The sequence below is a fragment of the Callospermophilus lateralis genome, chromosome 8, assembly GCF_048772815.1.
Source record: "Callospermophilus lateralis isolate mCalLat2 chromosome 8, mCalLat2.hap1, whole genome shotgun sequence".
Classification (NCBI taxonomy): domain Eukaryota; kingdom Metazoa; phylum Chordata; class Mammalia; order Rodentia; family Sciuridae; genus Callospermophilus; species Callospermophilus lateralis.
In genome coordinates, this window is record NC_135312.1 from 53526347 (window position 1) to 53538802 (window position 12456).

The 12456-nt window shown below is 40.1% G+C and overlaps 1 protein-coding gene across 6 annotated transcripts in view; it reads left to right on the forward strand.

Annotated features, from left to right (window-relative positions):
* Window positions 1–1813: 1813 nt before the first annotated feature.
* The window catches only part of Rufy3 (RUN and FYVE domain containing 3), a 77701-nt gene continuing 67058 nt past the window's right edge, over window positions 1814–12456 (forward strand). For 2 of the 6 annotated variants that reach the window (XM_076864496.2, XM_076864495.2), the window contains exon 1: window positions 1818–2356. In XM_076864496.2, coding sequence (XP_076720611.1) covers window positions 2005–2356 — 352 coding nt within the window. In that variant the 5' untranslated portion in view covers window positions 1818–2004. Of the gene's footprint in view, window positions 2357–12456 lie in introns of all 6 variants that reach the window. The other 4 variants (XM_076864494.2, XM_076864498.2, XM_076864497.2 and 1 more) reach the window with 3 other exon arrangements.

Here is a 12456-nt window from a genome sequence, read left to right on the forward strand (position 1 = left end):
AAACACTGCAAAACATCTTTAGGAAAGAATCTGATAACAATATAAAGATCCTGCCTTGCACAGTGGCAAACCCCAGTAATCCAATTGACTCAGGAAGTTGAAGCAGGAGGATCACAAATTTGAAGCCAGCCTCAGCCATGTAGCAAAATCCTGCCTCAAAGTAAAAGATAAAAGGAAAGAAAGAAAGACAGGCTGGGGAAGTAGCTCAGTGATAAAGTGGCCCTGAGTTCAATCTGGGAGGAGGAAGTGGGGCAGGGATTCACACACACACACCCTTTGGAATTTCTTAATACAAAAACAAAATGAAAGATGCAGTTCAGGACAGGTATTAAAGTCATATCTCTAGAATCTTTTCGTTTTTCTCTTTGAGAATAGACACAACTCCTGAAAGAAATGTCTTTTAACTAAGACTCATTCTCATCAAAAAATTAAAGTGCAACAAACCTCCATGCCAAAGGATGATGAAAAAGAATTTTTTTCCCAACTCAGCTTTTTTATTTTTGAAAGTTACATGCTGGTTTGTCAAAATGGCTAAATATAATTAAAATAAGTACTTAACCTTATGTTAGATAGTGTTTTAAAGGCCTTACTTAAATTTCTTACTTAACCTTCACATGATCCCTACAAGTTATATAATCATTTTAGAGAAGAGGGCAAATTACTTGCTCAAACAAGGCAGTAGGACTAGGATCAACAGGTCAAGGAAATGCCAGAAAAAAGCTACAGAAGAAATTTTTAAAGATTGCTTGAAGTTAACTTCTTGTAAACCTTTCCTTTTTAAATGCTTCTTGTTTCAAAGAACAGTGAAGAATAGTATTAGAAGTCTCACCATAATCTCTGGTGGTAATTCAAGAGTGATTTACAATAAAAAATATATATAGATAGATATAAAAAGGTTTACTTTTCCTTTCAGAGAAGTGTACATAGGAAAAAGACTGAAAAGAGGAGGGAAAAAAACAGGTGGGCAAAATGTTACACAACAGTGATTTTTAACTATGAGTCAACATGGAGTCTGTGCCAGCATTTTGCAACCTAAACACAAAGATACAGCTAGGAATCCAGGTTAAAGAAAAATGAAAACTGGAAATAGTCTTTCGTAGAGAAAAATCTGTTTACTTCTGGGATTGGTTTAAATGTTCAAAATAAAGCAACGGTGGTCAATTGCTAGCATGATACAAGCCCTCTGAAAGTGAAATTGTCGACCTGTGATAGACAAATGCCATATAAATTCTAAACTGGTTGGCTTAAAATGTTCTCCCGCACGTCCGGAGTACGGGAAAACTAAGGAATTAAAGTCACAACAAACACAAGATTTCTATACAACGCAGACAAGGAACAAAAGGGGAGCTGGATGGAAGACACGTTTCTCTGGTTTATCGTATACAAAGCTCAAAAGAATCAAAACCATGAATCAAGTTCCAGTATACAGATAGTAAATGGTACAATTTAGTGCCTAGGAGAAAGAGGTTCCTTTTAAAATAAATTAAAAAAAAAATCAGTGTCGCCTCTTAAACCCAGCTCTTTGTGCCTTCGTGCTACCGACAAGTTGGGGGTTACACATGAACACCCCTGGATATCTCGCCTAGTCTCCCACCTTAAGCGCCAAAGGAGAAACACATCTGGCCGCCTCAAGACGGTGCCGGGGTGGGTAAGGATCGGCACCAGAGCCGTCTCCTCCCAAGGATCGGGAGGGAAGCGGAAGGTGGGGAGAAGAGGACGCTGCCCCCTAGGGGAGCCGAGTCGCAGGCTGGGGGCCCGGGCGGGAGGGGCGGGAGGCGGCCGGTAGGAAGGCCGCGCCGTCGGGCGGGGCGGTCCCTCCAGCTGGCGCGGACCCGGCGGGGCGGGCTGTGAACCGAGCGGCGGAGCCCAGGCACCCGCCCGCGGACAGGGAGAAAGGTGGCGACGGCGGCGCTGACGGGACGGGGCGGCGGCTCCTCGCCGTGACCCTCTGCCTCCTACCCGGGCTGGGACGCGAGTCCGAGGCGGCGGCGAAGCTAAGAGAGCATGGCAGAGACCCCGCCGCCGCCCGCCGCTGGTGCTGAAAGTTGCTGCGAGGAGCCGAAGAGGGGCGGGGAGAAGCGGCCTGAGGAGCCGCGCAGCGTTGCCGCGGGGGGTGAGGACCCAGAAGGCGAGGCGGGGCCGCCGCCGGTCTCTCCCTCCGGGCAGTCCGAGCCCGACTCGCCAGTGGCCGCCCCCTTCTTCCTGCTCTACCCGGGCGATGGAGGCGCGGGCTTCACAGCGCGTCCGCCGCCGCAGCAGCAGCGCTCCTGGAGGACTCCGCCGTCGCCGGGCTCCCCGTTGCCCTTCCTGCTGCTGAGCTATCCGAGCGGCGGCGGCAGCGGCGGCGGCAAGCACCGTGAGTGGCGGGGGATGGGGACGCCGGCAGGGAAGCGGGCAGTCGGCCGGGAAGGGCCGGCCCGGCCCCCGTGGAGCTCCGCCTCCCGCTGCTGTTCCGCCAGGCCGGCCGGGAGGCGGGGGTGCTAGGGGCGGCCTTCGGGAGGTCCTGTCCCGGGACGCCCGGATGTGGGAGACGGGGATGACTGTGGTCCGGCCGTGGGATTATTTACCTCCGAGTGTCCCCAGGCCAAGGGCTCCCGCCCGGCCTGGTCTCCCTTCCCTCTGGGGCTGGGCGCTAGTCCTTGCAGCCTCCCACGTGCTCGGGCGGGGGGCGTCTAGCCGCCCACCAGCCTCCATCCCGGCTTCCTACCTCGGCCGGCCGGTGAAGTGGGACCCTTCCCGCGTGGAGTCGAGGAGGGGCGGCGCCCACAGCCCCCGCGGCCGTGCTGGCCCGCCTTTCGCAGGTTCCCGGCGCAGCTACAGCCAAGTAGGTGTGGCTGCCGCGCCACCGAGGCCCGGGCGGCCCCAACGGTTCTAGTGAATTTTTCACGAGTGTACACTCCATACCCGTAAATATGACAGATGCGCCTCCCCGAAAGGGAAGAAAATCCGAAGCTCGAGGAAGATGATGAGAAGGAAAAGTGTGGCTTACTTAGGAACCTGCCAGTTTTTCATCTTTTGTCAGGAAGAGGCCTCCACGTTTGAAAGCCTCTGTCACACTTGAGCCCTCAGAATGCAGGGAACCCTTTTGGGCTGCTGAATTAGTCAACAAATGCATATTGCTAATGGCAATGAACGGGCCTCTAGAGTAGGTAATGTGAGGATTCTTGCAAGAGTGTTAAATCTGGCATAAAAAGACAAAATTTCAAAAGTGTGAAAATGTGGCTTACAAAATATGCTGTAAATGTCAGATACCTTGCTTGGGATGAGTGTTCCTGTTTTCCGTCTCTCCTCCCCCCCCCCCCACGCCCAGATCTTTCTTTATAAGTGTTCAGCACTGCCAAGAAAGTCTGACTTTGCTTTTTCTACCTCCTGCTTCAACCCCTAGGAAAAGTTAAGCGTTTGCTGAATATTTCTTATTTGCAGGTGCTGTGATTATCATGGTTAACATGTCTCTGTGAGCCAAATATGATGCTTTTCAGATGAGGAAACTGAAGATCAGAATAAATTATCTGATTTGTCCTCAATAACAGCCAAAGAGAAGGAATGAAGTTGACCCAGATTCCTGGTCTACCAAGACCATACTCTTTAATCAAACATCAGAGATCCAAAACTGAGATGGTTTATCAGGTTAACAGTGAAGGTCTACTGGATTAACCCCGGGGTCGTTCAGTATTACTTCACTTTGTTACTTATTTGGAAATTGGATTCCAAGAGGAACCATTGACTAAAAATCTTAGTAACAGCAGTGTAAGTGTTGGAATGGTCTGCACTGTTTCCAGATAGGAGTGTCTCATCTTAGCAGAAATGAATCTTTCTGTATAGCAGAAGAGGTAAAAACAAGAATAGAATCAACACTGGCAACATTTTTCTAAGGAATCTGCTTTCTGCTTTGTACTTAAACACAGACTCTTTTTCTTCTCTTCACAATTTTCTGTTTCTGTGTAATTTGCTTATCAACCACATCAGTATAGTATGACACTCTCCTCAGTTTTTTGTGTAAAGATTATATACAAGATACCAGTTGTTTATATCTGAATTTCAGTTACTTTATTTGATTTATTTGACTTTTTTTCTTTTTGATAAACGTTGACTTTTATTTTTTTAAGTATTAGAAATTGGGGCCTAAGTATAATGGTGATCAGTAAATGGAAAACTTAAAACTAAAATTTCATGAGTATAATATTCTAGTTGAGCTGATAATATTCTAGTATGGAGTGATATGCTAGCATATAAAAGTTCTAGAATTTCTTCATGGTCTTTTTTTCTGAAATAGTTCATTGATGTGTAAGTAAGTGCTCAGAAAAATTGCTGGAAAAATGCACAGGTCTCATTTCCTCTATCTTTAAAGACATTCATATTAATTTAAAAAATCAGTGTTACATATTTTATTCAAATATAAAATTGACTTTAAAGTTTTTTTTTTAAATTTTGAATTTTTAGTTGTATGTGATATTTTTATGTACTTTAAAACCCAAATCTACTTAAATACGAATACTCTAGATGTGAATGAAAATACTTCCTGGTTGCCCTTAGAGTCAATGTAGTATTGCTTTCTACAGTGTGCCTAACTATCAGAACTCTGATTCTCCTGAATGTTCATTTAAGAAACTGAGATTAAATAGTTTTAAAAGACTTTTTTTTTCTTTTTTTTTTTTTTTTGGTACCAGGAATTGATCCCCGGGGCTGCTTAAACACTGAGCTGAGCCACATCACCAGCTCTTTTATATGTTATTTTGAGACAGGGTTTCACTGAGTTGCTTAGGGCCTCCTTAAGTTGCTGAGGCTGGCTTTGAACTCACAATCCTCCAGCTTCAGCCTCCTGAAAGACTTCATTTTAATTAACAGGATAGTACTTAAACCTAAACTCAACACCAAATAATATAGGAACTAAGATCTGCTTCCTGAGCACTCAGTTTTTAACTCCTTTATGTATATGCTAAAAAGTATACTATACGTAACAGCATGGAAAGACTGTGTAGTAAAGTAGTATTCTCTTTTTACTTTAGAAATTGTGACTATACTCAAACTTTTAAATTAACATTTACATTTGAGTTTAGAAGCTTTGTTTTTAAATGACAGTGCTAAAGCATAACAAAGAGGTGTACAGACAGGTAGCCTAAACTTTTTAGGGTTTTTGACATGTACAAAATTTTGTAGGATACAATATTCATAAAAATCAGCTTTCATAAATACAGTATGAAAGAAGGCTTCTGATGTACTTTGTCTTTTTCTGAATCTTTGAGTGTTGCATATCTGCTCAGTTTTTTTCTAACTTTTAAATCTGATATTCTCACCAGGCAAAGTAATACATGCCTATAGTGCCAGTGGTTCAGGAGGCTAAGGCAGGAAGATTGCACGTTTGAGGCCAACCTCAGCAATTTTAGTAAGTCCCTGTCTCAAAATAAAAAATAAAAAGGGCCAGAGGCTGTAGCCCAGTGGCAAAGCACCCCTGGGTTCAAAAACAAAACAAACAAAAAATACTCATATTCTCTTCTCTACCATACCTTTTTAAAATGTATTACATAAAAATTACAAGTAATAGTAGCACATAGAGCTACTGTGATTGTCTAGATGTTTTATAATAAAAAAAAATACAAAGGCTAGGAATGTAGCTTTTTTTGTTTGTTTTGTTTTGTTTTAAAAAAATAGAAAAGTATATCTTAACAAAGTACTTTACTCTTTATGGGCCTCAACACATCTCCTAGCCACTTGTTTCTTTTTGAAGGTACCTGTTTCTGAATTTGGTGAGTTTGCTTCCCAGACTTCTTCATGTATTCACAAACACATGAGTTTGTATTTCATGGTTCCTATTCCCTCTTGGTGTATGAAATTCCAAGTCAGTTCTCATCATCCATCAGCCATGGTGCAGTACCTTTTTTGGTGATGGCGTGGTGTAAGTCAAACTCAGGGCTTCACATGCTAGGCAAGCAGTCTACCACTGAGCTACATCCCCAACTTCTGCAGTACTTATAATGCCTTCCTTTTCCATTCTAACATTACAAGTCTTCTTGTGAATAGACAGTGCGGACAGAGTTGTGCAGGAGAGGCATTCCTTCCATTTGTACTGTTCATAGATTTTATTTACAGCTATTTTTCCAACTCTCAAAGCTACAGCCAACATTTATGTTTAAGGCAATAGCCCACATCTCTGTCCTTATCTTTTCTCTCCCAGTTAAAGCAGTGTACAAAATGTCCCACTCGCAAAGAAGCAAGTTTTCTTTCTTATTTGTATGTGCTGTTTTGAGATGGGAGGAGGCCTAGAAAAGGAATAAAAAGGGGGAAAAAAAAGAGAATCTTGAAAAAAGACTGGCAGTGTTACTATGACTATCCACTTCAAAGTATACCTAACAGAGAGTGCCAAGGATAGTGCAGAGAATGAGGCTCTTGAAGGAACTGATTATCTCTCACAGAACACTTGAAGAATCCATAATATGAGGAAAGAACTGCCAAATTACATGTAAAACCAGGAATGTGTTTAAGGGCAGAAAATCAGTTTTATGTTTACAGTTTCATGTGTGTGTAAATAGAATAAAGAATATATTTGTTCTTCATATATTTGTTGTAGTTTATCCTCCATGAATATTTCTGTTGCTTTCAACTTTTTTTTATCTTTTACTTCAAGACAAGATCTTGCTAAATTGCTTAGGGCCTCCGTATGTTGCTGAAGTTGGCCTCAAACTTGCAGTCCTCCTGCCTCTGCCTCCTTAGTCTTTGGAATTATATGTGTGCAGCATCATGCCCAGCTCTCTTTCATACATATATATATGTTCTTTGTTTGTTTTTATGTGGTGCTGAGGATCGAACCCAGTGCCTCACAATAGTTCTCTAAAAAGTTTTATTCCTAGTTGGGAGCTGAAGATGCATTGATCCTTTCATTTGCTGTATGCTTTTTTTTTTAATTTTGAAAAGATGAAAGTTTATTTGATTTTGTAAATATGGAATGACCTGCCCAAGCTGGGTGATATGGGAACAAAGATCAGGTCATACTAGTATAGTTCACCTTCATACTAATAGTTGTGGTTTTGTTTTATTTTTAAATATTTTTTATAGTAGATAGACATACTACCTTTATTTTATTTATTTATTTTTATGTGGTGCTGAGTATTGAACCCAGTGCCTCACACATGCTAGGCAAGTGCTCTACCAACTGAGTTACAGCCCCAGCCCTGTTTTGTTTTTTTCACTGCTAGTTCTTGAAACAACAAATTGATCTGTGCCTTTTTAAAAGGTATGTTCAGTGTAGATTAGTGCCTCTGTCTATAATATTATTACTTATTAACAATTATTCATTAATCTGTTAGTCTTCAGCTATTTTTAAACACAGCCCTTCCAACTGTGTTTGAAAAGCAAAACACTGGGGCTGGGGATATAGCTTAGTTGGTAGAGTCACTGCCTCACAAACACAGGCCCTGGATTCAATCCCCAGCACCACAAAAAAAAAAAAAAAAAAGACTATCTCTGAAAAGCAAAGCACTGTCTGACCCATTAATACAATTTTGTCAAATGGCAAATAGAAGCACCCATACCAGAGAGAGAGAGAGCCCCTTAGAAATGTAGCACCTTCCAACAATATATAATTATAGATAAATGACCACTAGAGAATTGGAGATTAGCCCTTTAGAGTGTCTGAGTACATATGACTCCTTTTCACACACAGCTGAAATGACCTGGGACACTTGAACCTCTGAGTATGGGTAGCTGGATCCTGCCCCAATTTCCTTTCTTGGGACTACACTGTCCACTGTTTGCCTTCCTGATTCTTTTTGTTACCTCTCTACCTAAATTATCATAGTTTGTGTTCCCAACCAACTTGTCCCCTTCTTTTCTGCCTCCTTGCTTTTTTTTTATCGACTCTTCTGGCCTAGCAGTATCAAAAAAATCAAATCATATTCTGATGGGCAGAGCAACAGTTTCAGAATATTAGATTTAATTTCTGAATCTTGAATTTTTTGGGTTGCTCTCCTCCTATTAAGCATAGGTTAATTTTTTTTTAATGATGGACACAATACATTTATTTATGTGTTGCTGAGTATCGAACCCAGTGCCTCACACATGCTAGGCAAGTGTTGTTCCACCACTGAGCCACAACCCTAGCCCCAAGGTTCATTCTTTTAGACAGAGTTTTCTCTTCATACTTTCCATCTTAGCTTCATTTTGGGTACTAGAGGATCCTAAAAGACACTTCATTATTTAACAAAAAAATTACTATAGTTACGTAACCAAAACAATTACCCATAAAAAGTATGACCAGTAAGATAATAATAGTAGTGTTATCTAACCCAAGTTTATATGCTCATCCCATGCAAAAAAATCAGTGTCTAACAGGCAAGTGTTTGTAAGAAAGAAAGGCTAAGTTCATTCAGTGGCCAAAGAATGAAGAGGAAATTTGCTCACAAATCAGCTTCTCAACTCCAAGGGGATGAGGGATTTCAATAAGGAATAGGAATAATAAGGGAGGGACATAGACTAACAAAGGAGAGAAATATTCATGTCTTTTGGGAATAGGTGGAGATCTTCCAGGAACTTGGGTGCTACCTCTTGTTATTTCTTCATGGTAGCTGGTAGGTTTCTTTAGCTAAAGGAATAGCAGAGAAAAATGGCAAAGAAAGCGACTTTAGAGAGTAAAAGACAAGTATTGGAACCTGGACACAGTAACTTACACCTATAAACCCAGCAACTTGCCTGCTGAGGCAGGAGGATCCCAAGTTCAAGGTCAGTCTGGGCAACTTAGTGAGACCCTGTCTAAAAATAAAAATATAGGGCTGGGGGTAGAGTACTAGGGATTAAAGCTCGTGGATTTAATCCCTAGTACCAAAAAAAAAAAAAAAAAGACTAGTATTGATTTTAAAAAATATTCACCTGACAATATTCTGTCTTGCATCTTTTTGTTTGACTTTCACAGAAATCTGCATATTAAAGGGGTGGAATTCTATCAATAACCTAAGAGACCATGTTTTTCTAGTGTAGCTTATAGGTAGCAAAAAGTCTAGATCAATGATGATGAATGAATAGCAAAACTAACTGGATTTTTCTTTGTTGGATAATATTTTTGAAAATTCCTTAAAAAAATGAGTTAATTAAAAGATTGTTGTCCCTCCATAAATATATAACAGGCAACCTCACAGCCAACATAATTAAGCAGAATTCCATTGTAATGAACTTTATAGGATATCACACTATTATATTTCTGTCCACGCCTTATTATCTTTTTAATTTTTTTCTTATAGATGGGTGCAGTACCTTTATTTAATTTATTTTTATGTGGTGCTTAGGATTGAACTCAGTGCTTCACACATGCTAGGCAAGTGCTCTACCACTAAGCTACAACACCAGACTTATTAGTATTGAAATTTCTTCCTACAGTGCAAAGTGGCTCATGTTTCAGTTTTAAGATTTGTTTGGAGAAGTCAGTAATGCACCATTAGTATTAAATAATTTGAAATCATGGGAGGGGATAGAGTGTAGTTCAGTAGTAGAAAATGTGTTTAGCATACCAGAGACCCTGGGTTCAGTCCCTAGTACTAAAAAAGAAAAAAGAAAAGAAACTTTATGAAAGGAAATATTTTTAGAATTACAAAGCAGTGGTACTTGAAAAGATAATCATTAATATGATCATGGCCTAAACTGTTAGCTATATTTGAATAATTGTGAAAAAGTCCATAGTCTACCTAAAACTTTAAGGACTGCTGGCCAAGGTTGTATTCCTCCTGGCAAAGCCCATTTTAGTAACTGCCTAGCTCTAGACTTACTCAGTACCAAGCAGACATGACACTCAGTATCTGTTGGAAGGAATGGTGGGGCCAGATGGTTTGAAAGAAAGTCATGGGAACCTTGAAATGGGTAGAAAAGAAGAGGTTAGCAGGACTAGACTGTAAGAGGCACATGGAAGGCAAAAAGTTGTTTTAGCTTAGAGTGTGGTTCTTTTAAATTTAGAAACTGTTGAGGGACTCTCCACAGACATTTATCTGCTTCTGCTATCTTTTTTAAGAACTTAAGAAATCTGGTCACCTGATGTGAATGCTTGGTAAAATTCTGACCCATCATACTTCTTCCTTCCTCAGAACCCAAGAAACACTACAGTGTGCCCTTTACTCAGATCTCCTTTTGACTTTCCTCTGTCTCAGTCATAAACACTGATCCCTTAAAGACTTTCATTTCATGTTGGGTTTTTTGTTTTGTTTTGTTTTCTACTCTCAAAGACAGAAGCACTTATTATAATAATGATAAAAACTCACATTTACTTACTGGTTACTTTGCTAAGCATTTTACTTACATTACGTCATCTAACTCTGAAGAAGTTAATTCTGCCTCCATTTCATTCTGAAAAAATGGACACAGAAAAGTAATTTGGCAAGGTCATTCAATCTCTAAGTGGTAGGCCTAGGATCCATCCTGGGCATTCTGCCTCTAGAGTGCACTTGCTCTTCTGCTATGATCCTTCATCCCCTCCCACAGGAGTCTGGTCCTAGATTGAAGCCTCCTTTGCAGGCAACAGCTGTCTAGTTCCTTGTTCTACTCACTAAAGCCCTATTTTCTAAAAATAAATGAATGAATGACACTCACAAGTCACCAGTTTGATAAAGTAGTTGCGAGTATGAACGGGACATAGGAATTTCATAAATACCTGTAATTGTTTCTTATCTATTGCCTTGTTCTATATCTGTAATGGTTAACACATATGTTTCCTATATGTATTAAATGAATGAATCTATTATGTATATATCCTGTGTTAAAATGACCTGTTTTGAGATCTAAATATAGTGGTTTTATAGAACTGGGGATTGATTTTCAAAGTTAAAGTAAAACGAGAATAGAGAATACCATTGCAAGAATTTAGAGTACTTTAGAGTTATACATCTATACCAACAAGCATCTGTTAGGAGTCTGGTATTTGGTAGGTACTGTTTTGAGCAGATGCATAAATAACATGCAAAATAGACAGTTGCTTATGGAGAATATGCTCTTTGTGAAGCTAGTTATTTAGTTTTACTTTGCAGCTGAGTAAATCGAAGTCTGAGGAATATAAATTTCCCAGGGTCATTGAAGTAGTCTGTAGCTTTACATAAGTAAATCATTGCTTACTGCTACTCATCAATAAAAGCAGTTTTACATTTTTTCCTCTACTTTTTAAAAACTATTTATCTTTTAGTTGTAGTTGGACACAATACCTTTATTTTATTTTATTTATTTATTTTTTTTAATGTGGTGCGTGCTGAGGATCGAACCCAGGGCCTTGCATGTGCTAGGCGAGCGCTCTACCGCTGAGCCACAACCCTAGCCCCTCTACTTTTTTTATTGGTGTATTATAGCTGTACATAATGGTGAGATTCAATTTTCCTTTTTTTAATTATTGCATTATAGTTATACATAGTTAGGTTCATCCTGTCAAAATCATACATACATAGAATTTTATTTCATTTCATGATCTCCCCCTTTCTTCTATCTTCTCTCAAGTCCCCCATTCTCCTTCGTCTATTCTGCTAGTCTTCCTTTCACTTATTCATTTTTTTATATTTGATTCTTTTTAATTATATATAGAGGTGAAATTCCCTGTGGTATATTTATATGTGTCATAACATGATTTTAAGAATTCATTCTGCATTGCCCCCCGTTTCCTATCCCCCCACTCTTGCCTCTCGATCTCCTACTTCTACACTACTGATCTTCCCCTTTATGATATTCCTTGGTTCAACTTTTTAAGGTAGAAATTATCTCTAATATTACTCATACAGTGATTTATTTAACAAGTAAGAAAATAATGCACTGTAGTAGTACTGGTTTATTTCTCACAAAATAATTATAACTCATCATTTTAGTTATAATGAGCCTACCAAGTGCAGAGACCTCAAATCAAAGAAACCTCAGAATCAAAGATAGTCATAATGCCCTTAGGTTCTGGAAAAAGAAAGGTAGTGGGAGGGAGGACTGCATGTGAAATCATGATCTGGGCTTTCCACCAATGTCAGCATGATGATACCTCCTGAAAGATATTTTTTCATGCCATAGCAATAAGAAATTCAAGAAGTCACCTTCAGGGCTGGGAATATAGCTCAGTTGGTAGAGTACTTACTTTGCATGCACACAGCCCACACAGTTCAATCCCCAGCACCACAAAAAAGGAAAAAAAAAAGTTGCCTTAAAAAGGAAGACAGGAGTTCAGAAGCATTGAATGCAGTGCTTCACATGTGCTATAAATCATCCACCAAGTTGTTGGTCCATTTCTCCAAATGGTTTCATGGATACTGATTCTTTTTTTTTTTTTTTTTTGGCGGGGGGGTATAAAGGGATTGAACTCGGGGGCACTGAGCCATATCCCTAGCCCTATTTTGTATTTTATTTAGAGACAGGGTCTCACTGAGTTGCATAGCTCCTCACTTATGCTGAAGGCCAGCTTTGAACTTACAATTCTCCTGTCTCAGCCTCCTGAGCAGCTAGGATTACAGGCATGCGCCACCA